This window comes from Rhinoraja longicauda, chromosome 8 (assembly GCF_053455715.1).
Source record: "Rhinoraja longicauda isolate Sanriku21f chromosome 8, sRhiLon1.1, whole genome shotgun sequence".
Lineage (NCBI taxonomy): Eukaryota > Metazoa > Chordata > Chondrichthyes > Rajiformes > Arhynchobatidae > Rhinoraja > Rhinoraja longicauda.
Window position 1 is genome coordinate 61195535 of NC_135960.1, and position 24331 is coordinate 61219865.

General features: G+C 41.7%; 1 protein-coding gene across 2 annotated transcripts in view; it reads right to left on the bottom strand.

The window, feature by feature from the left end:
- Positions 1 to 24331, bottom strand: part of hibch (3-hydroxyisobutyryl-CoA hydrolase) — a 99493-nt gene that overhangs the window by 23695 nt on the left and 51467 nt on the right. For both annotated transcript variants that reach the window (XM_078404565.1, XM_078404566.1), the window contains exons 7-8: positions 14562 to 14640; positions 884 to 1029 (exon numbers count right to left, since the gene is read on the bottom strand). In XM_078404565.1, coding sequence (XP_078260691.1) covers positions 884 to 1029; positions 14562 to 14640 — 225 coding nt within the window. The remainder of the gene's footprint in view (positions 1 to 883; positions 1030 to 14561; positions 14641 to 24331) is intronic.

The following is a 24331-nucleotide window of genomic DNA, read 5'->3' on the forward strand; positions in this document are numbered from 1 at the left end:
TTTAATTCTGACAACTGCTGACACTCACTATAAGGAGAGAGTGCTGCACTATCAGGCACCACACAATGGATGAGGTATTCAACTGAGGCATTATCAGGTGGATACAAAACGTCCTACGCTATTAGTTCAAAGAAAAGTATAGAACTTTTGCTCAGCTTCCTGAACAAAATCTATGCCTCAGTCTAAACCCGAGGCCAAGTGCTCTGGTCACTATCAGGGTCTTTTGAAGGGTTCCAGCTGCTGGATTTTGAAATTTATAAATGACTCCACAACAAAAAAAGAACTCCACTTGCTGTTATAAGGCAAAAGTTGCTTTATTAATTATAAGATTTCCTTTCCGGAAAGACTGACCCCAGATTTCTAACATAAAGACAGGATCTTTCAGACTGTTGCTCAGTTAGAATTCTGTTTTAATCACACAAAAATATTCCGCTTTTGTGCTTTGTAAACTAAACTCACAACCAATTTCCAGCCAACATAAACATGGATCCTAAGATTTATTGCTTCGCCCTCAAGGGAGAATCCACTTTCAAAATTCCAGGGGATTTGCACTGGGTTTACAAATAAGAGAAAAACTATATTGTTTCAATCAAGGTTTTGGAAACATAAATCATTGACAGTGTAATTTTTTTTGTTAAATTCAGTGCGTTGAACAAGTTCATCTTCAACACAGTCGTGTTCTTGGCAAACGAATAATCACATCAGCTTGGCTCTCCTGAAGGAGGGTGTTTGCCAAATCTGATGTTTGTGCAACAATTACCACCTTAGTTCCTGAAAGTTAAATAAGGCGACCGCATAGGTCATATTCTCACGTAATTGTTCCCAGCTTTACGTTTCGAATTTTACTTAGTGTATTGTAACAAACAAAAAATCAAAAGATTACCTTCTCAGACTTTACAAAATGAGTAGCAATTCCAGCTTCTTGCACATCTCTCCCTTTAATTCTAAATCCTGTTAAGGCAAGAAACAAGCCAAGTTTCCCTTCCAGTCTTGGCAAGAAGTAACCTCCTCCTACATCTGGGAACAGACCTGTGGACAAACACACTCAAGTTGCAGTCAACAAGGCAATCACTTAATTAAAGAAAAAATCATTTTAAAGTTCAGATGTTTATTTAACTGCAATGCATTTCCAATTATATGGTCCTTTAATCTAAAAAGAATTTAATTTTTCAAAAGCTGCTCCTGTTTTTTAAATTCCACATATTTCTTTACTTCTTTTGATTGTGCCTGGCCTTCCAGCCGACTCTAAATCCCCGTTAATCCAGTGTTTGATCCTTTTCTCTCAATTATTCCTCGACAAGGGCAGCACGGTGGCACAGCTGGTAGAGCTGCTGCCCCACGACGCTCGAGACCCAGGTGCGATCCTGACCTCGGGTCACTTGGGCTTCCCCTGGCGCACTCCCACATTCCCAAAACGTGCGGGTTTGTAGATTAATTGGCCCCCTGTAAATTGCCCTCAGTGTGTAGGGAGTTAATGAGAAAGTGTGATAGCATAGACCTAGTGTGAACAGGTGATCAACAGTCTTTATGGACTCGGCTTAATTACCTGCTCCTGCACCATTGCCTCACGACCCACAAGGAAGCCCAGTCCCCTCGTCTTGCTCACTCGAATGTTTTACTACATCATCTCAAAGATAGGGATTGAGGTTGGCTCACATTCATGTGCCAACCCTGATGCCAGTCAACCCTGCTTCTGCACTACCTCTTTGAAGCCCAGCCAGTGCCTGCATCCAAACTGCAACCTACAGTCGTAGAGTGTGGAAACAAGCCCTTTGGCCCAACTTGCCCTCACCGACCAATATGCCCCATCTGCACTACTCCCACCAACCTGCGTTTGGCCCATGCCCTTCTAACCTCTGCAACTTTGTCCTACTAATCGTCAGAATTATTCTCCCCATTCTCATTCACGGCCGATGACTGATGCAGACTGTCTACAACCTCAGCATCTCAGGATTCTGGCCTCATTCAATCCTTCTCAAAGACCACTTACTTCCACCTCCACAAAGCCACATACCTCTGCCCTTATCTCAGCCAATTTCCTTCTGGAATCGGCATCCATGTCTGTTGCTTCCACAGCCAACTCGTGCAATGTTCCCTAACTGACCTCCTACCTTTCACCTGCAGCTCACTCTTAACTCTGGCACCAGTATCCAATTGTGTTCTGTATTAGCACTCAATCTCCTGCTTCAACTGCAAGTTATTATCCTCGTGTTTAAATTCCTTCATGACTTTAGATCTCCTCATCTCTTGCTGAAGTCCTGAATTCTCCATTCCTTTTAATGTGGCCGCTCTCCACTCCACTCTCCTTGCAATTGCCTGAGCATCAAGCCCAGAAATTCCCACCATCTCCCTCTGCATACATTTAAATGCCCAGCACCCGTCTTTGATAAAGATGCACAAGGATACCGTCTCCCACTCTCTTGATCACACACATGTCTAAGGCTTTCTCCTTTGCGTGAATATCTTTTTGTTATTACACCCTGGATGCCTTTCCCAATTAAAGACAATCCATAAATGCGAGCTGCTATTTCATTTTGCAGAGAAGCTCAAACTACCAGGGGCAATTAACAATTCTTCAAGACAAATATACATTCAGAAAATTTATATTCATTAACTATTATTACACTTGAAAATCCTAACAGCTTGTATCCCTCTCTCTCACTGGGATGAGGGAGTGGAATTCCACAAGTAGAATTCTACAAATGTAACTATAATGTTTTTTGTCACTTTGGAAAATAGTCAAATACACTCCCATAGATTTTTCTCTGTTCCACTGAAAATAAACATCGGTAAAAAAAATTGTTGGAGCAAAAAGATATTACAAATCCAAAATAAAAACTAAAAAGCTATAATAAAACTGATAATTTCAGTGTACTTCAATTACACTCAAATTTACATTGTGGGACAAAATAGAAAATACTGCAGTCTGTTTGTTGTTTATAGGAATGCTGCAAATGCTATTACTTTGTAGGCTGTTCTGATAATTGTTAATGGTAGCAGGCCTAATCCACAATTGAGAGAAGGCAATGTTGGCCTATCACAAAAATGAGATTAAGGCAGGAGAAATTACCAACAAGAAAAATAAAATTTCCTTTCCAAGGAGAACAAAAAGCAGGAAACAGTTGCCACTGTGATTGAATGATCAAGCACCTCACAAATAATTGTTTGTCAACACGTCTAAATCCACATAAGCCCGCAGTGGCTCAGTTGAAATAATAAATTTGTTGCAAAGGTAAGGGGAAATTACTTAAAGATGATGTATATAATATCCGAGTTATCAATTTAAGCAATGGTATATTCCCACAAGCATTTTCACCACCAACGAGGTAAAAGTTAGACATACAAAGGATTATTTTCTCTTACTTAGTTAATATATTCCTTTATTCGTTCCACACCGGGGACATTTACAGTGTTACAGCAACAAAGTGGATAGCAAGAGATCATTCATTATAAAAAAAAGTAAAGACAAGGATAAATTGTCATCAGTTTACTGTGTATTCCTTAACTGTTACTGTTGACTCGTCTGCTGGGAGCAGTGCTGGTTGTGCAGTCTCACAGCAGCGGGAAGGAAGGACCTCCTATATCTCTCCTTCTATTGGGGTGAAGGAGTCTGTCACTGAAGGAGCTACTCAGTGCAGTGACAGTGTCCTGCATGGGGTGGGAGTCGTTGTCCAGCAGCGATGTTAACTTTGCCATCATCCTCCTCTCTCCCACCGCCTGCACTGAGTCGAGGGGGCAACCCAGGACAGAGCTGGCCTTCCTGACCAGCTTGTCAAGTCTCTTCCCCTCCGCCGCTGAGATGCTGCTGCTCCAGCAGACCACTCCATAGAAAATGGCCGATGCAACCACCGTGTTGTAGAAGGTCCTTAGGAGTGCCCCCTGCACTCCAAAGGACCCGAGTCTCCTCAGCGGATAAAGTCTGCTCTGGCCCTTTTCGTATAGCGCATTGGTGTTTTCGGTCCAGTCCAATTTATTATCGAGGTAAACATCCAGTTACTTATAAGAGTCCACCATCCCGATGTCCATTCCGTGGATGTTCCCAGTGATGAGGCCGACGATGGCAGAGTCGTCAGAGAACTTCTGTAGATAGGAGTTTGCAGAGCTGTGCCTGAAGTCCGCAGTGTACAGGGTGAACAAGAATGGAGCTAGCACTGTTCCCTGCGGAACCCCTGTGCTGCAGACCACCATGTCCGAGATATAGTTGAATTAGTGCCAGAAAAACACAAGAGATGTGTGTACGTATGTGTGCGTGTATACATGATCTATATATATGTGTATTTGTAAGTGTATATTTTATTTTTTTCTCTCGTTTATTATATTGTTTATAGTGTACTATGTTTACATATTCTGTTGTGCTGCTGCAAGTAAGAATTTCATTGTTCTATCTGGGACAGATGAGAATAAAACACTCTTGACACTTGACTTGCACCCTGTGTAAAGAAGCTCACCTGACTTAGATAGACCCAATTCTCTATGTTCAACATTGTCTTCCACTGTCAACCCCACACTTTGGTTGCAGTGTTTTTTCTTTGCAAGGAGCCACTGCAGATACTCAGTGAAAATCTTCAATGGCATTCCTTAAACCTGCAACCACTGCTATTCAGAAGGACAATTATAGCATGAACAAGGCCATGGGGGGAAAAAAAACTGTAGCAGTTTTCATCTCAAAGACACACAACTTTAAACACAACACCGGCATTTTTTCCCTTGGAAATTATCTATCCATCCAGTTAATTGAAAAATAATTAATGAATGCCAAGGCATTGTGGTTGGTTAACAACAAATAACGCTGCAATGGGAAATGTCCATGGCTCAATTCTGTTCACAGAGTCTACAGGTTTGCCAGCTATAAATACAGATTGTTAGTCATTCATGGGAAATGAATACCCATCCATAATCACCCCTGAGAAGGTGGTGATGACATACCTTTAACTATTGACTTTAGATCAAAGGTCATCGAGCTGAAACATTAACTTTGTTCCTCTGTTTCAAGTAGCGGGGCGGCACAGTGGCACAGCAGTAGAGTTGCTGCCTTCACAGCGCTAGGGACCCGGGTTCGATCTTGACTATGGGTGCTGTCTGTACAGGGTTTGCGCATTTTCCACGTGACCGCGTGGGTTTTCTCGGGTGCTCTGGTTTTCTCCCACATTCCAAAGATGTACAGGATAATTGGCTTTGGTAAAATTGTAAATTGTCCCTCGAGTGTAGGATAGTGCTAGTGTGCGAGGATCGCTGGTTGGTGAGGACTCTGTGGGCCAGAGAGCCTGTTTTCGTGCTGTATCTCTAACCTAAACTAAACTAGCACCTTAGAACATGGAAAAATAGATGATCTGTCACTAGAGTTAGGAAAATAATTCTAGAACATGAAGAGAATTGCAGAGTTTAGATTTAGGTTTCGGTTTATTATTATCACGTTTACCTAAGTACAGTGAAAAGCTTTGTTTTGCAAGCTAGCTAAACAGATCAGATATACCATACATAAATTCAATTAAGTTAAACTCAAGTACAATAGGTAGAGGAAAGGGAAAGATACAGATTGCAAAATATTGTTCTCAGCATTGTAGGGCGTCAATTCCACAAAGTCCATTGTTACATTTGGGATCGAGGTGAATCGGACAGTACTGTAGCCTATGGAAGGACTGTTCAGAAGCCTGATAACAGAGGGAAGAAGCTGTTCCCAAGCCTGGCGGCCTCTGTACCATCTGCTGGATGGGAGCAGGGAGAAGGAATGTCAGGGTAGGACAAGTCTTTGATTATGTCCCCTGCCTTTCCGAGGCAGTATTGAGTGCAGATGGAGTTAATGGTGGGAAGTCTGGTCTGTGTGATGGACCAGGCTACCTCTACAAATCTCTGCAATCAGGCAACGCTGTTCCCAAACCAAGCTGTGATGCAACCCGCCAGTATGTTTTCTATGGCGGATCTGTAGAAGATTGTAAGCGTCATTGAACTCATGCCAAATTTCCTCAGGCTCCTCAGGAAGTAGAGATGCTGGTGTGTTTTCATGGCTGCCGCATCAATGTGGGTGGACCACCCCAGATCATCGGTTATAAGGTCATAAGTGATAGGAGAAAATTTAGGCCATTCGGCCTATCAAGTCGACTCCACCATTCAATCATGGCTGATCTATATCTTCCCCCTAACCCCATTCGCCTGCCTTCTCCCCATAACCCCTGACACCCGTACTAATCAAGAATCTATCTATCTCTGTCTTAAAAAATATAAATTTTATATAAAATATCAGGTTATATGGACACCAAGGAAGTTGAAGCTCTCAACCATATCCACTTGATATCATTGATGCTGATTGGGGCCTGTACTCTACCGTATGTATTCCACCATACTGTACTCTACCACACTGTACTCCAACATGCTTCCTAAAGTCGAGAACAAGCTCTGTTCATAGGATTCACAAAGTTCATAAAGTTAACATGGCCTAGTAAAACTACATCTCCCATATCACCCTAGTATTTCACCTGGCACAGTGCAATTTGAGGACATTTAAAGATGCTTACAATATAAAATTGAATCTGACTTGTGCAAGATGCACAGTGACTCATTGAAAAGCTTGAGATTTAAAAAACTGGACTTCCAATTCACCGTTTGAACTGTAAGAAAACATTATAGTGAACTTGGGATAACTTGGCATAATTAATACATTTCAGGAACCTATTAAATTTACAATGCACCAATTGGATAAAGCCAACAATTGCCTCTCAATGTCTGTTCTGAATATAATGTAAATACATGTTACAGTTTCCCACCAGACATCTGCTAAAAGTTAGGGAGAGATATTTGTTATTGAAACGTAAAAGATTCTGAGGGGAATTGTCATGGGAGCTGTGTAGAGATGTTTAACCTCCTGAGGGAACTTTGAAACTAGGGAGCATGGCTTCTGGATCACCCATTTAAGACTGAGCTGGGGAGAAATTTCTTCTCTGAGAGGGATACTTTGAAATTCTCAAACCAGAAAGTTGGAGAAAATGGGTCATTGAATGCATTCAAGGCCCAGATAGATTCTTGCACTATAGGGAAAACAAAGGGTAACGATGAACAAGTAGGAAAGTGGAGTTGAGGCCATATAACTTATTGAATGACAGTGCAGACCCAAGCGGTTACATCCTGCTCCCAAGTGGAGTCATATCTTCTGCACAATTGCTGCATTTTATTTATCTAGATTTGCCTTATATTTTAGAGAGCATTGCAGTGAGTCTCAGAATTGAAAGTATGCAAATTTGCTCTAGCATAACAATTAGATATATTTTCCCCACATTTAGTTTGTTTATAAAAATACCCATTTTGCCTTGTGAATGTAGCATTTCATAAAATGTCACCAGAAATCACGGTGAGAGGAAAGGCCAGATTTGCACAATATTGCAGAAATCTTCAAAAGGTAACGTCTGCTCACCTTGGGAATGAGTTGGAATTTCATTTCAATTGCACAAGTACACAGTTTCGAGCCTGCAGTAAAGTCCCAGAAACCATCTCACAACAGTATCATATTAAGAGCTTTCTCACGTCATTCATGCTCAGTGTATCCACCTGTATATCTTCCATGTATCCATCTTTGTACAGAGAGTTGCAAAGTAAACAGATATCCAAAGCGCTGCAGCAGTTAGGTTCTGGGCAAGATTAGGAATTATTGAGCATACAAGGTCCAACAGATGTGCTATGGGTTACCCTGACCCTACTCTCCCAGTGCTTTCCCTTTCTGGTTCCTAAGAGCTCGCACTCAGCTCCTGCTAAATAATCAAGGGTTGCCATCTACACTTTGTTCTTCCTCCATATCTTAAAATACAAGCTTAAATTAATGATGTTCCAGGTCTGTCAATGCTGAAAGCTCACTTCCAGCCTCTCATCAGGAGTTTGCTGCTGTGATACTTGTCATACATTCAAAGTATGCATTATTTATTTTCTCTACTCCCTTGCCAATTTTTGTTTTACATTACATTGCTTTGTGATTCTTTTTTCAATTGCGCCTGGAAACCATCCTTCCAGAACTAAATGTTCACGTTCATTGCCGCTATCTATAGCAAATGAAAAGGAAATCCAGCAAATAAAATGCTACATTAAAACACAAATCTATTTTCTACATTGAATGATCACTTAATTTAATATTATATTCTATAGAACGATCTACCTACTCTTGAGCTATTTTCAAACCTTGTGAAGATAAAGATGCAGAAACAAGGAACTGCAGATGCTGGTTTACAAATAAAGACGCAAAGTGCTGGAGTAACTCAGCGGGCCAGGCAGCATCTCTGGAGAACATGGACAGGTGATGTTTCGGATCGAAGCCCTTCTTCAGATTCTTGGAGATCGTGGTACTTTCATTAGCAAGGCGTTTTATTGTAAAATCATTAGTGTGCTTTCGGCACTACTAAAATGGACGGTTGTAAAATGTTGATTGCAAATGTTATATTGTCCACCCTGCACTACTGACTTCACCTGATGTTTCAGGTCAGGCCCCTCTTCTTCAGACTGATTGTGGGGTTGGGGGGGCGGGGGTGATGTGGGAGGGAAATAAAGCAGAAAGAGAGGTGGGCTATGTAATTATGTTTATACAGGTGGGGGAGGGGGGTGGGGTGGGGGTTGATAGGCAGATGGTTGGACAAAGGCCAGAGATAAAAATACAAAAGGTGTGAGGATAAAAGATTTGAAGAGTTGTGAATTGTTAATAGACAATAGACAATAGACAATAGGTGCAGGAGTAGGCCATTCAGCCCTTCGAGCCAGCACCGCCATTCATGGCTGATCACTCTCAATCAGTACCCCGTTCCTGCCTTCTCCCCATACCCCCTCACTCCGCTATCCTTAAGAGCTCTATCCAGCTCTCTCTTGAAAGCATCCAACGAACTGGCCTCCACTGCCTTCTGAGGCAGAGAATTCCACACCTTCACCACTCTCTGACTGAAAAAGTTCTTCCTCATCTCCGTTCTAAATGGCCTACCCCTTATTCTTAAACTGTGGCCCCATGTTCTGGACGAAGGTAGAGGAAGGAATGTAGGTGGAAGGGGGAGGGAGAGAGGAGAAATAAACTCGTGCCAGGTGAAAAAGAGGTTCAACGTCCTCTCTTCCAGTTTTCCTCCCCTCACCATCCCACAATCAGCCTGAAGAAGAATCCTGATCTAAAATTTAATGTATCCATGTTTTCCAGAGAAGCTGCCTGAGCCGCTGAGTTACTTCAGCACTTTGCCTTTTTAAGGTAAAGATGATTACATATTGACTATGGAAGTTGGGACATTAAGCTACAGCAGTTGGTGAGGCCACAGTGGAGAATTGGGTTCAGTTTGGGTCATCCTGCTGCAGGGAAGATGTTGTTTAGCTGGAAAGAGTGCAGATAAGATTTACGAGGATGTTGCCCAAACAAACTGGATTCTGTAAAATTGCTCAAGTATGTTCTGACAATTTGATCCATGTCCCCCAATACAGTTGATCCAACCAATGTTTTTTTTTAAACTGCAGAATTTATGACTTTGTTCCTGGATGGAATCTAAACTAATACTGGCAACTTTGATATAAACGGAGGAGTACAGATTTTAATAGCAGCAAGTTCACAATCTGACAGATTGTTTCTCTGTGTATTGGAATATGTTGGAATGGAACAACACCACTAAATAAGGGGTGCTGCTTGGCGTTCAGTGGGATATCTCTTCTATTTTAGTGAATCCAACTGTTTTGTGCAATGGTAAAGCTATTTAATCAGGTATATTTTAATTTCAGCCAAATTATCGCTGGCATAACTTGGTTTATAATTCCAGTTCCTTCTACTTTCATTTGATCCCTACAGCAATTGAGATTCAAATGCCCAAGGATTGCGTGACTGCGGTATTTCATAATCGGAGCCTTCTGATCCAGACAGACGATTCTTAAAAGTGCACATTAGTGGATATGTTCATATTTAAAAGAGGCAGTCGCTGATATCATCTCAAAACTATTCAGCACTATCCATTTCCATTGATGTTAATGTAGTGGTTTGAGTGGCTTAAGTGCTCTGGTGATTCTGTCCAGAAAAAAAATCCGCAGTAAGGAAGTCTTGGGTAGTGGAGACAAAGTGGTTACTTTGGACAGAAGCTGAAAACAGAAGCTAATTAGTTGCTGTGCAATAAGAAGGCAATGATTGGTAGTACGTGTTGTTTTTGGGCTGTGATAACAATCATGATCTAAAATTGCTCTGGGGTGCTGAAATGGAAATATCTTTCTTGATTCATTCCTGTTGAAGATTTTTTTTAAACTGTGTAGGAAGGAATTGCAGATGCTGGTTTAAACCGAAGATAGACACAAAAAGCTGGAGTAACTCAGCGGGACAGGCAGCATCTCCTGGAGAGAAGGAATGGGTGACGTTTCGGGTCGAGTCTAAAGAAGGGTCTGAACCCATTCCTTCTTTCCAGAGATGCTGTCTGTCCCGCTAAGTTGCTCCAGCTTTTTGTGTCTATCTTCAAAAAACACTGGTAGAGGAACTCAACGGGCTAGGAAGCATCTGTGGAGGGAAATGGGCAGATGGTCAGGAAGCATCATATGGACGGATAACATTTCATGTTGGCTCACCTCTTGAAGTCTTAAGGAGGCGGAAGCGAGTGCAGTGAGGAGGTGGGCACGAGCAAGTGGGGAAAAGGGGCTGGGAATGAAGTTGGTGAGGGACGAGGGATGCCAGTGGGAAGGGGGGGGTGGAGGGCACGGGGTGGAGAGCACAGAGGGAGCTGAGGACGCGGGGAGGAGGGAAGGACACTGAGGTACAGAAGACGAGTATCGGTGAGTTACCTGTTGCCACTGGACGGGCATGGACAGGGTAGTTTATGTTTGTAGAATTAATTACATAACAACACCTTCTGCGGTTTTGAATCCGTCATCACAGTGCACATTTTAATATTCATTTGATATGTTCTGCAGTTTAGTAGAAGGGAATGAGTTGTTAACTTTCAATATCAAGAAACATTTGAATTGACGAACCAAGTTTACATCTTAATTTGATCTTGTTTGGTTTCCAGTGCCCCGATCAAAGGACTCCAGGCATCAGGTAGAAGTTGACAAACTAGTTCCTGGGGGATTTACATTGAAAGCTGGTGCTATCAACATATGCAAGGGTTGCTACGTGCCCTCCACCATACACAGATCAACATCATGCAAGCTCCGTCAGAAGGATAGACTCTGGAACTCTGCCAGGGGTTCAGCAGGGCAACCAAGGTTCCAGAGAATAATACACACCGAAAGGTTTCAGTGAACAATACACATCAACACCATCTTTCTCAAGAATAAAACCAGTTAAAGCAAAGCAAAATTTGTAACCGATATCTGCCAGGACTTGAAATGAAACCTAACACAGTACACTGGTCTGAAGGCAAATTACACTGCATAATTACATTCTATTGAAGATCATAATTGGTGCTGACTGTACATATACTGAAACTATAATTTTCTCAACATGCAGGATTTCAACCCGAAACATTGACCATTCTTTGTCCCTGCAGAGTTCCTCCAGCAGATTGTTGTTGCTCCAGATTCCAGCATCGGCAGTCTCTTGTGACACCAAGCCTTTCAAAGTGTTTTGCGTGGCATGCATTTAAGTGAATTATAAATTAGTTCATTTTAAATTAAAATGTTTTGTAGGCAAATTTTGCTTTTTGGTGAAAGATTAAGTTCGAGGTATTTCCAAGGTATTTGAAAAGGAACTTTGTGAGTTTCATTATTTCCATTACTGTGTGAGAAAGAGTGTGTGAAAAATTAATTAGCTGAATGGGAGATACCAGAGGGTAATGGTTGACAATTGTATGTCAGGTTGGAGGCCAGTGTCTAGTGGAGTACCCCAAGGATCTGTGTTGGGTCCACTGTTGTTTGTCATTTACATTAATGATCTGGATGATGGTGTGGCAAATTGGATTAGTAAATATGCAGATGATACTAAGATAGGTGGTGTAGTTAATAATGAAGTAGAGTTTCAAAGTCTACAGAGAGATTTGGGCCTTTTGGAAGGGTGGGCTGAAAGATGGCAGATGGAGTTTAATGCTGATAAGTGTGAGGTGCTGCATTTTGGTAGGACAAATCAAAATAGGACGTACAGGGTAAATGGTAGGGAATTGAGGAATGCAGTGGAACAGAGGGATCTGGGAATAACTGTGCATTGTTCCCTGAAGGTGGAATCTCATGTGGATAGGGTGGTGAAGAAGGCGTTTAGTATGCTTGCCTTTATAAATCAGAGCATCGAATATAGAAGTTGGGATGTAATGTTAAAATTGTACAAGGCATTGGTGAGGCCGAATCTGGAGTATGGTGTGCAGTTCTGGTCGCCAAATTATAGGAAGGATGTCGACAAAATGGAGAGGGTACAGAGGAGATTTACTAGAATGTTGCCTGGGTTTCAGCACTTAAGCTACAGAGAGAGGTTGAACAGGTTGGGTCTTTATTCTTTGGAACGTAGAAGGTTGAGGGGGGACTTGATAGAGGTTTTTAAAATTTTAAGAGGGACGGACAGAGTTGACGTGAGTAGGCTTTTCCCTTTGAGAGTGGGGAAGATTCCAACAAGGGGACATAGCTTCAGAATTGAGGGACAAAAGTTTAGGGGTAACTTCTTTACTCAGAGGGTGGTGGCTGTATGGAATGGGCTTCCGGTGGAAGTGGTGGAGGCAGGCTCGATTTTATTATTTAAGAGTAAATTGGATAGGTATATGGATAAGAGGGGATTGGAGGGTTATGGTCTGAGAGCAGGTAGATGAGACTAGGTCAGAGAGAGTGGTCGGCATGGACTGGTAGGGCCGAACGGGCCTGTTTCCGTGCTGTAGTTGTTACATGGTTATATGGTTATATGGTTAAAATGAATGCACAAAGGCAGCAAATTAGAAATGTAATTATTCACTTCATCAGGAAGTTAATAGAATCTTATAACATTTGAAATTCAAATGTGAAGTGAATGATTACCAAGCTGCAAGTGAGGTTCGCATTTCCTGCCAAACTAGTCTGATTCCAGATTCGAATTTGGATTCAGCTATGAATCTTCCGCCATGCCACGCCAATGTGGATATAAACAAGTCCAGGATGCGAAACCCATCTTGAAATTTTAACTTAATTTTCTGAGGAAAACTATAGAGTCTGCTTTACCATGGGAAATGTATTAGGAGCAGGAAAGCCACCAAGAAGCAACTGATAATGTTGATTAAGATATGACTCATGCACCACAATTAAATGCTAATGCTGGTACCCGTAAAAAAAATCTATAATGGAACATTAACTGCTTATTGCGTATTTCCGTTCTTCACAATTGGAAATGCAGTAACACATATGCAATTAGTTATGAGACTTGTAGAATTGGTCTTTGTTGTTTATGTGGAAGAGATCTTAACTGGATTTCTTATAAATCCATTGTAATTCAGCTTTCAGTAACGAAGGAATTTTTCAATGGGCACAGTTTCATGAAAGAATGTTAATTAAATTGCTATGTTCTCAGATTCTAATTGAATGCTATGAACTTCAAAGTAAAATGTGAAACCGCAAAACTTGCTTTTAACTACAAACCAGCATTCATGTACTCTCGAAGGTATTTATTCACAAAATGCTGGAGTAACTCAGCAGGTCAGGCAGCATCTCGGGAGAGAAGGAATGGGTGACGTTTCGGGTCCCGAAACGTCACCCATTCCTTCTCTCCCGAGATGCTGCCTGACCTGCTGAGTTACTCCAGCATTTTGTGAATAAATACCTTCGATTTGTACCAGCATCTGCAGTTATTTTCTTATACATTCATGTACTCTCAATGTACAACATTCAAAGATTGCAGATCACTGCAAAGTCAGCCAGCAATCAGAAACTTCAGTGTTATTTTCATTTTCAGCCATCTTTGCATTCATTTTACAATGATTTTGTCATTTCCTCTCCCATCCAGTAAATAAATTGCTGCAAAATTCCTTACAAGCAAGCAAAATTCCTTCTTTCAACAAACAAAACTCAGTGTGTGTAGGATAGCATTTGTGTGCGGGGATCGCTGGTCCTGTCTCCGCGCTGTATCATTAAACTAAACTAAACCCATGTACAAATCTATGAGCATTGAACAATACATCACAGGAACAGGCCCTTCGGCCCACAATGTCCGTACCAATCATTAAGCTAAGACCAACTGACATCTGTCTGCACATAATCCATATTCCTCCATGCCCTGTATGTTGAGAGCATAAAATAGATCAGCCATGATCGAATGGCGGAGGAGACTCGACAGGTCGAATGGCCTAATTCTGCTCCTATGCCTTATGGTCCAAATCTCTTGTGAATGCCACTACAATATTTGTCTCCATCATCACCCGTGGCAATGCGTTCCTGGCATTCACCAGCCTTCGGTGTAAAAAAAACTTGCCCCGCACATCTCATTGACATCAACTAATACTTTTTTCAGAACAAACCCATCCTTAATGAATTATCAAACACACAGAAAAATAAGTCAGCTGCAAGAACCATTTCTTACAAATGCAAGTGCTTTGGGAATATTCCAAAGTATATGTTCATAACATACAGCTTTTAAGCATTTACAAATGCACATAGAACACCTTGATAGCTTAAGCATTGTGATCAATTCTAAGTTTTACCTATTCCTGTCTCCGGCATAGCAAACAGTGTTTTCTCTGTGGCCACCCGAAAGTGTCCGTGCACTGATAACCCCACACCCTGAAAAAGAAGCGAGAAACAACGTTAATGATGGCCATCGATTCAAATCAGTACCAAAGTGTACATCAATATCTCTACTGTACTGTACCTCAACATACTAACCAATCGGCAATCAAAGTATGTATTTTTGCTCCAATTTAACCCTTTCATTCTGAAGGCACAAGCCTTGCCTTACAAGGAAAGCAAGGCAGCACCTCCCCAGGCAGAAAAAGCACAAGATCAATTCTTCATTGGAATTTGAAACGCCAAGGACATTTGACGACAGCAGTGATTGTAGAATTAACTGGTGCTCAGTCTAGCACTTCCAGCAAATGTGGGTAGGAATGGGGGGAATCAGAAAACAGGTTCAACTGAATGAAGATAGTGATTGAAACCAACATAAAGAAGTTCTTGCAGGGAGTGGACAATCATTGTAATTGTCTTCCAGGTGTCGTGCTTCAGGTAAAAATCCATGGAATCATTCCGGAAATAAAGTAGATAAAGAGGTATGGGAAATCATCAGTGTGTCTTTGGAATGCCTGGCTAAAATAGATTAAATATCCTCCTCCTGCATCTCAGCAAGCCCCGTTACATGCACCTTTCTTCTGTAGAGTAACACAAAGACCAACTCGTGCCCCATTTTCATAGCAACAATACGCACCTTATGATTCAAAATCAAGCCAATCATTCAATGTTCAGCCCAGTGGTATGAACATTGACTTCTCCAACTTTAGATAGTTCCTCTGTCCCTCTCTTCCCTCCTCCCCCTTCCCAGTTCTCCCTCTATCTTCCTGTCTCCACCTATATCCTTCCTTTGTCCCGCCCCCCTGACATCAGTCTGAAGAAGGGTCTCGACCCGAAACGTCACCCATTCCTTCTCTCCTGAGATGCTGCCTGACCTGCTGAGTTACTCCAGTATTTTGTGAAATAAATACCTTCGATTTGTACCAGCATCTGCAGTTATTTTCTTACATTCACAAACAAAACATCTTTAAATACAATCATTGTAGTTATCTGGGTAAAGACAGCAGCCAATTAGCACCCCTAAAGTTTTGCAAACAGAGAGTGGTGAATCTGTGGAATTCTCTGCCACAGAAGGTAGTTGAGGCCAGTTCATTGGCTATATTTAAGAGGGAGTTAGATGTGGCCCTTGTGGCTAAAGGGATCAGGGGATATGGAGAGAAGGCAGGTACGGGATACTGAGTTGGATGATCAGCCATGATCATATTGAATGGCGGTGCAGGCTCGAAGGGCCGAATGGCCTACTCCTGCACCTATTTTCTATGTTTCTATGTTTCTATTAGCAATTAATTACTTTGGGATGGACCAAGATTGTAAAAGGTGCCACGTTATTGCAAGTTTGTTCTTTAAATTCTTGATGCGAGAACCTGTGGCTGGGCAGATATTTCAAGGAAATGGATGAACCTCCACTATTTTAAACTGAGAGGTTGCAATTCATTGCAAGCCTGGATAATGCTTCCAGGTCATTCACACTTTGGATTGTGTGAAGGAAGAAGAACAGGGGTAAGAAAATAGAAGGATGAGATGGAGAGAAGCTGGAAAGGGTACAGAGAAGATTTATGAGGATGTTGCTCGGACTAGAGGGTCTGAGTTACAGGGAGAGTTGAGGAGGCTGGGTTCCTATTCCTTGGAGCGCAGGAGGATGTGGGGTTATCTTATAGAGGTGTATAAAATCATGAAAGGAATAGATTGGGTAGATGGACAGAGTCTCTGGCCCAGAGTAGGGGAATCGAGGACCAGAGGACATAGGTTCCAGGTGAAGGGGAAAAGATTTCATCGGAATCTGAGGGGTAACGTTTTCACACAAAGGGTGGTGGGTGCATGGAACAAGCTGCCAGAGGAGGTAGTTGAGGCAAGGACTATCTCAACATTTAAGAAACAGTTAGACAGGTACATGGATAGGACAGGTTTGGAGAGATATGGACCAACCGCGAGCAGGTAGGACTGGACAGCTCGGCCATGTTGGCCGGTGTGGGCAGGTTGGGCTGAAGGGCCTGTTTCCACATTGTATCACTCTATAAAAGGAAGAGAAGCACCACACAAACACAATTTACTTCTATCCTCAATGCTCACATATATCCATCAGTAAAGATTATAGGATAATGATTGCTTCAATCGTTATAACTTTTGTTAAAATGTTATGGGCTTTCTTTACTTATAGCACAAACCAGATAAACTAATTTACCGCCAGCGAGATGCCAAGGTAATGTCTTTGGAGCCTACAACTAAGTCTTGTGTCTCAGAAATAGGTGCTGGCTACCTCAGGCTCAGATGAGATCAGGTTTTTTCTCTTGGAGGGTTGTGAATCTTTGGAATTCTCCATCCAGGCAACAGGGGTGCTACAACAATTCAGACATCATTAGATACTAACAGGAATCAAATGAAATGGGAATCGTATTGCAAGATGCTGAGCTAGAAATGTGACAACAATTTCACTGAGAGGTAGAGCAAGACTGAAGGGTTAATTGGCCCACTTCTGGTTCCATTTCTTCTTCATTGGGCTGATCACTTATCACTTAATCAAACATTTTAACTCCTCTTCCCATTCCCGTACTGACCTTTCTGTCCTGGGCCTCCTCCATTCCAGAGTGAGGCCACATGCAAACTGAAGGAACAGCACCTCATATTCCACTTGAGTAGCTGACAACCTATCGGTATAAACATTGAATTCTCCACTTTTAGATAACTACCACCCGTGCCCATCTGGACTTACACCCGTTTCTCCCTTCCCCCTACATTGTTTATTCCTGCTTCATAATTCACAACTATTCAATCCTTTTGTCTCACACCTTCTGTCTTTTCATCTCTAGTCTTTGCCCAACCATCTGCCGAAGAACACCTAACTCCCCCCGCCTCACATGTATCTACCTAAAGCTTAGGAAAAAAACCCTGCAGATGCTGGTTTAAATCGAAGGTAGACACAAAATGCTGGAGTAACTCAGCGGGTCAGGCAGCATCTCGGGAGAGATGGAATGGGTGGCGTTTCGGGTCAAGACCCTTCTTGTCTGAAGAAGGGTCTCGACCCGAAACGTCACCCATTCCTTCTCTCCCGAGATGCTGCCTGACCCGCTGAGTTACTCCAGCATTTTGTGTTTACCTTCTACTTAATGCTTACCAGGCTTTGCCCTGCCCATCCTCTCTTCCAGCTTTCCTTCCCTCCCCCTCCCCCATCCCCAAATCAGTCTGAGGACCCAGAATGTCACCTATTCACGTTCTCCAGAGATGCTGCCTGACCCAGCTGAATTACTCCAGCACTTTGTGTCTTTTTTTGTAACACAGATCCAGCTTGCTTATCAAAACCTGCATCATACTGGTGAAAATTAACTTGCTAAAACATTTAACATAACAAGACGTGATATGATTTGATCATAAATTATGGGTTATGGAGTTTCAATGCTTATATTTGTTCATATATTACATTCAGTATCACACAGCAGTGAAGGAACCTGTCATATCTGTAAACTAGGCATCACAGAATAATTTGCTCAGAATTTAAACAGCAATAATGCTTGTCACAGCAGGAAATTAACCATCCACCCTAGTAGTTATTGATCACTGCACCCTTTATTCTGGAAAGGGGAAAGAGTTCACTTCGTAACCAGAATTAGAAAGATTAAATCAATCAGCAGGTGACACTTTAATTCAAACAGTCAAATCCAACATGAAAAAAACAGCACATTCAATCTTCATAGATCTGCTTTTAAATTGAATTGAATAGCTAGTCTGGACTCTAATTGTTGCTGCTGTCATTGTTAATGCATCTGCTGACCAAACCGTTCCGAGAAACAATCGGTCATAAACAAGGGCAATTTAGAAATCACCAGTCACTGGAAAGGTAAAATTATTTTCTTCAGAGCAGACTTACAAAGCAACAAGGCATTCGTGATGGATGCTGCTGTAGATTCCGTGATTGCAAAAGCGAGAAGCCATGCAATTATTTTGCAAATGGTGCCAAACCGTCAATTTTTAGAAAGCATAATTTTCATTTTATTATTAGTATTCACCGACTGTAATCTCCAATCCTGAAAGCATCCAGTTATATACTCGCAGAGAACGCGACCTTGACCGAGGAGAGAAAATGCACAGCTGACAAACAACCAGCTGAGCTTTATTGGTCTAAAGCTGATCTTACGTTCATTTTCTCATGGAGTTTTAGAAAAGAGGTCATTAGGACGACAAAGCTGACCAATCAAAATCGACCTTCAATTGATCGCCAGCATTTACTCATCAAGACTAAAGGAGTCATCTCCCACTGATGGAGAATTACCAGCCTAAATATTTACTCAAGTACGGAAAAAAAATGTAAGCACTCACATTAAGTTCCTTGGTCCAGAGCCCTTGGCCCATACAGTATGGTGGGGTCAACTGCACAACTCATTACACAAACTATTACAGCACATTCGTTACATCCTTCAGCCATGTTGTGAAAACAAATCATCTTGTCTCTGGACACTCTGTACCTGGCTATGCTCAATTGCAGATCTGCACTTACGATCACTCTTTCATACTGGAGTAGACAGCGAAAAAATCATTTTATTCAACACATTGAATCTGGCTCCCTATTCATAAACACATTTTTCTCATTCTTGAATCTCCCCACAAGTGCTGCCCCATCTGAACTATGCAGCCTAATCTCCCCGGTACCTTGCACCATTCCCCACCCGCCCTCCTCCCTCTGCCACACAGACTTTGGTGTCCTGCCTTGGTCTTTTTAATAAACCCTATCCCCTTCTTTTCATCTCATCATTGAACCTTGATCTGGATCGGCCCCAATGAACTCCCTCCAAAAATCCAGCCTAAATGGCCCCATCAAAAGCAAGCATCTGAGCTGCCTGGCCCTACACTCATCCCTGGAACACCCAGATAAGAGAGACACTATGCCAGACTTCTTTTCATAGTCTGCAGTTTTGCAAATTACAATTAAAACACAAAGTACTTGTGCTATAACACCAGGATAAGCACTCAACCAAGAAAACCAAGCCCAAAGCCAAAGTGCTATCTAAACGATTATACCACATTACGCTCAGGACAATAACTAACTCCATATGCAATAATCAGCTACCTACATGTTAACAAGCACATTTTAAAAACTGATCGTGTAGATGCAAGTATATAATTGGGGTTATCAAGTGGGCACCCCACTTCATTGGTGTTTTGTTGAGTTAGGCCCACGACACCTCGGGAAGGCTCAACAGTTGGTTCTGTTGTTTCCATCCAAGCTCATCTCCAAACTCAATGGAACTTGGAGTCGGCACTCATCTTTACAACTGGATCCTCGACGTCTTGACCAACAGACCACAATCAGTGACGATAGGGAACAAATCATCCTCTATGATAATCCTCAACACAGGTGTCCCATCAGGATGCATTCTTAGCCCATTTCTTAATTCCTCATACACCCACGACTGTGCAGCCAAATACCAATCCAACTCAATCTACAAACTCGCAGACAACATCACCGTAGTGGGCCAGATATTATTTAATGATGAGACGGAGTACAGGATGGAGAGTCACAACCTGGTAACCTGGTGCCAAGAAAACAACCTTTTCCTCAATATCAGCAAGATGGAGATTGTGACCGTCTTTAGGACGCAAAGCGGTACACAAACCCCGGTTACAATGTCGGTGCCGAAGTAGAGATGGTTGAAAGCTGCCAGGTCCTAGGAGTAAATATCACCAGCCATTTTTCTAGACCAGCCATGTCAAACCAATGGTCAAGATTGTACAGCAATGCCTATAGTTTCTTAGAAGGCTGAGGATGTTCAACATTTCCCCAACAACACACACCAACTTCTACAGATGCGCCGTAGAAAGCATTTTATCGGGATGCACCACAGCATGGTTTGGGAACAGCTTCATCCAAGACCGCAAGAAATTGCAGAGTTGTGGATTCAGCCCAGACTATTACACAAACCAACCGCCCTTCCATTGACTCCATCTACACTTCACGTTTCCTCAGCAAGACCACCAGTATAATCCAGCACAAAAACGCACAAGTCCAGATTCAGGGAGAGTTTTGTTCCCAGCTGTTAACAGGCAACTGAACCATCCCATCACCAACTATAGAGCGGTCCCGACCCACCATCTACCTCACGGGAGATCTTCAGATTATCTTTAATCGGACTTTACTGGACTTTTTCTTGCGCAAAACGTTATTCTATCCTGTATATGTACACTCCGAACGGCTTGATTGTAATCATGTATAGTCTTTTCGCTGACAGGATAGCACAAACGCCTGGTGCAGATACTGTGTACACTTTGTAAGCGCCCTTTATGTGGCGACTATTTGCATACCGTGGGTTTACAAGCAAAGAATCTCACTGTGACTTGTCACATGTGACAATAAAGTATTCATTCATTTATTCATTCAATCAATCATTCATTCATCTCTTCACATTAATCCGTGCATTGTACCCTGTGCCTTGTATATCCAGCAGAAGGAAGACGGCTTATACCTCAGACAGTGGATAAACCTGATACTTCGGGAGTCACAGCAGAGAATACGTGATGTATGGCAGGCATTTCAGCTCCACAGTGCGGACTTGGAGTGACACTGGGGGAGCTCGACTATATATCAATGCAAAAGGATAGACACCAAAAGCTGGCGTAACTCGGCGGGACAGGCAGCATCTCTGGAGAGAAGGAATGGGTGACGTTTCGGGTCGAGACCCTTCTTCTGAAAAAGAGTCTCGACCCAAAACCTCACCTATTCTTTCTCTTTAGAGATGCTGCCTGTCCCGCTGAGTTACTCCATCTTTTTGTGTCTATCTTCGGTTTAAACCAGCATTTGCAGTTCCGTCTTACGCATTTTGTCTTATATATAAATGCAGTTTTTGCCCCAAATCCTCCATCCCTTGCTGCGCCCCTAACATCATGTGTCACGATTGTAGACTGTGGCTTTTATGTCATTGCCAAAGGGAAGGGCGAACAAAGGTACCAATCATGCAGATGCATGCAGATGCAAAGCAGTGTGTGATGAAACTCATGGATGACCAGGGCAAATCAGACAATCATTTCCAAAATCCCTTGCTTATCTGCATACACACCAATGAAGTCCAAAGTCACATCGTCAATGTTATTCTCCAGGCACATTATGGAAAATCTGACAGTATGAGGACTACATATTTCCTTCACTCAGTAAAAACACTAAAAGTAGATATCATAGATGTTCCGACAAAGCCCATGTCACAAGCAATCATTCACACCTACCAGAAACTGTCAAGGAATTGCTTTGAGATGACAACTTTGGTTCAGTATTTGGAAATGGCGTTGAAGCCTAGGGCAAACAGCTGGAATATCATTCTTGAGACAAACAGCTATGCTTTTTAATTTTTTTTTATTCGTAACAGTTTAGCAAGAGGCAAAGTAAACTCACCTTGAAAAACTATCTGCTTCATGTTTCTATTATCAGTGGTCTCGAGGAGCCTTACAGCGATATCATAAATAACTGAAGCTTTATCTGGATTTAAAACCTCAGCATTTGCTTTAATAAAATGACCTTGGCAAAAACAGATTTTAATGCACAATTCTCTCAGATGTTTGAGATCAGATTACATAATAACTAGCTTTAACCTGTGCTCTTCCCCATCACTGTGCTACTGTTTCACATGGTCTTGTTACAGGTTTTTTTAGTAAATCTACTTCATTTTGAAAATTGGCAGGTTTACCAGCCATGAGTACATTCTCAGCATAAAACAGCAATAGAGTTTTATGAAACTCTATTAGCATTACAAGTCCTGGTCAAATGTGGAGTTAATATTGTTTTAATCCAAATCTATAGTTTAATATTAATTACCAAACACCAGAAATTATTTTTGCATAAAATCTTTTTCACAATACGATCCACAGAACTATGAACAATTTATTCTCCTTCATAGGTACAAGAGATAAATCAACATCATGTTACATGGGAGAGAAATTCCATATGCAAGTTGGGCAGCATGGTGGTGCAGAGGTAGAGTTGCTGCCTTACAGCGCCAGAGACCTGGGTTCGATCCTGACTGCAGATGCTGTCTGTACTGAGCTTGTACATTCTGCCCGTGAACGCAAGGGTTTTCCCCGGGTGCTCCGTTTTCCTCCCTCACTCCAAAGACATACAGGTTCATAGGTTGTATAAGAAAATAACTGCAGATGCTGGTACAAATCGAAGGTATTTATTCACAAAGTGCTGGAGTAACTCAGCAGGTCGGGCAGCATCTCGGGAGAGAAGGAATGGGTGACGTTTCGGGTCGAGACCCTTCTTCAGACAGGTTAATTGGCTTGGTATAAGTGTAAATTGTCCCTAGTGCGTGTAGGATAGAGTTAATGTGCGGGGATCGCTGGTCGGTGCGGACTCGGTGGGCCAAAGGGCCTGTTTCCGCGCTGTATCTCTAAACTGAACTAAAAGTGAAAAATTAAATGTTCTTGCATTTGGAAGTGAAAATTCACACCAAAATGATAATTAAAACGAGCACCTTTAATAGAATGGAATAACCCTCAACATTTTAGCATGCTATCAAAGCGAATTTGACATTGAGTTACAGAAAACACATCAAGATTGAAGTGTGTATCAACATTAGAGGTTGAAGATCCAGTTTTGTAGCAGCCCACAGCTGTGGGTGTTTGCTGCATTTCATATGTACCAATTGCATGTAACAGAATGAAAGTTATTTCAATGTCAAAGTAAGAGAATGATGCACTGCTTCACACAGTACATGACCTAGTTTCACGTTAAACCCTGCTGCAAAAGCTGAAATGATTCCATCATTTACAATGCAGCATCCAACAGAACAGAAAACAAACAGGTCTCTGTTGTTTCAGTGAAGGTTAACAAAAACTTTCATCTGTAGCTCAATGTACAGGCAATTGTTCCCCAATCTCGTAGTGAATGAAAAAAAATAAGTCATTCAGAATCGCTAGAAGGTGATTGCATTTAATAAAACACAGGAGATACATTGGTCTGCAAATAAACATTGCCAGAACAAGGTGACAATTGTCTCATTACCTGATAAAATATAACTTTACCTGATGAGAATTCAATGGTAACAATTCCTCTTTGCAGCATGCAAAGCCTATATGTCAAACGTATTTCAATTTTGAAAATAATGCAATGATTCCACCCCCCTTTGACAAAGCAAAACTATACATTTAAATCTTTCCATTATTTTAGGAAACTGTCTAAAACTCTAGGATGCATTAATGTTTCTCTCTCAGGTTTTTCAAAATATCTTTTAAAGTGACATTGCTCAAGGGTAAGGACATTGCTCAAGAAAAGAAGCTATTCAACAAGAAAAGGTCTGATATGAACCTTGAGCTGAATTAATAAAAACTGGTTGGTGGCACAATTCTGCAAAGGTTTCCATTTATGACGAATATTTATGAATCCTGTTTCATATTCCTCGTGTCAAGGAAGTATTCAAAGAGGAGCATGTCAAATATTATTGGGCTTTCAGAATTACAGATCAAACACCATTTCGGAGAGAAAATAAATGATGTTCACCAGGAAACCATGTTTCAAGTGAGTATTTCATGGAAAGGGAGAAACTTGGAATGGGCAACTAAGAAATAATAAACAAAGATCGTTAACCGTCAAATTAATCCAACTTGTGTTTTTCAGATTTCTTAACCTTAAATCTCTTTTCGGTAAATCCTGAGATATATCCTGATTAAAGGTACATAGTTTAGTTTATTATTGTCACGTGTACCGAGGTGA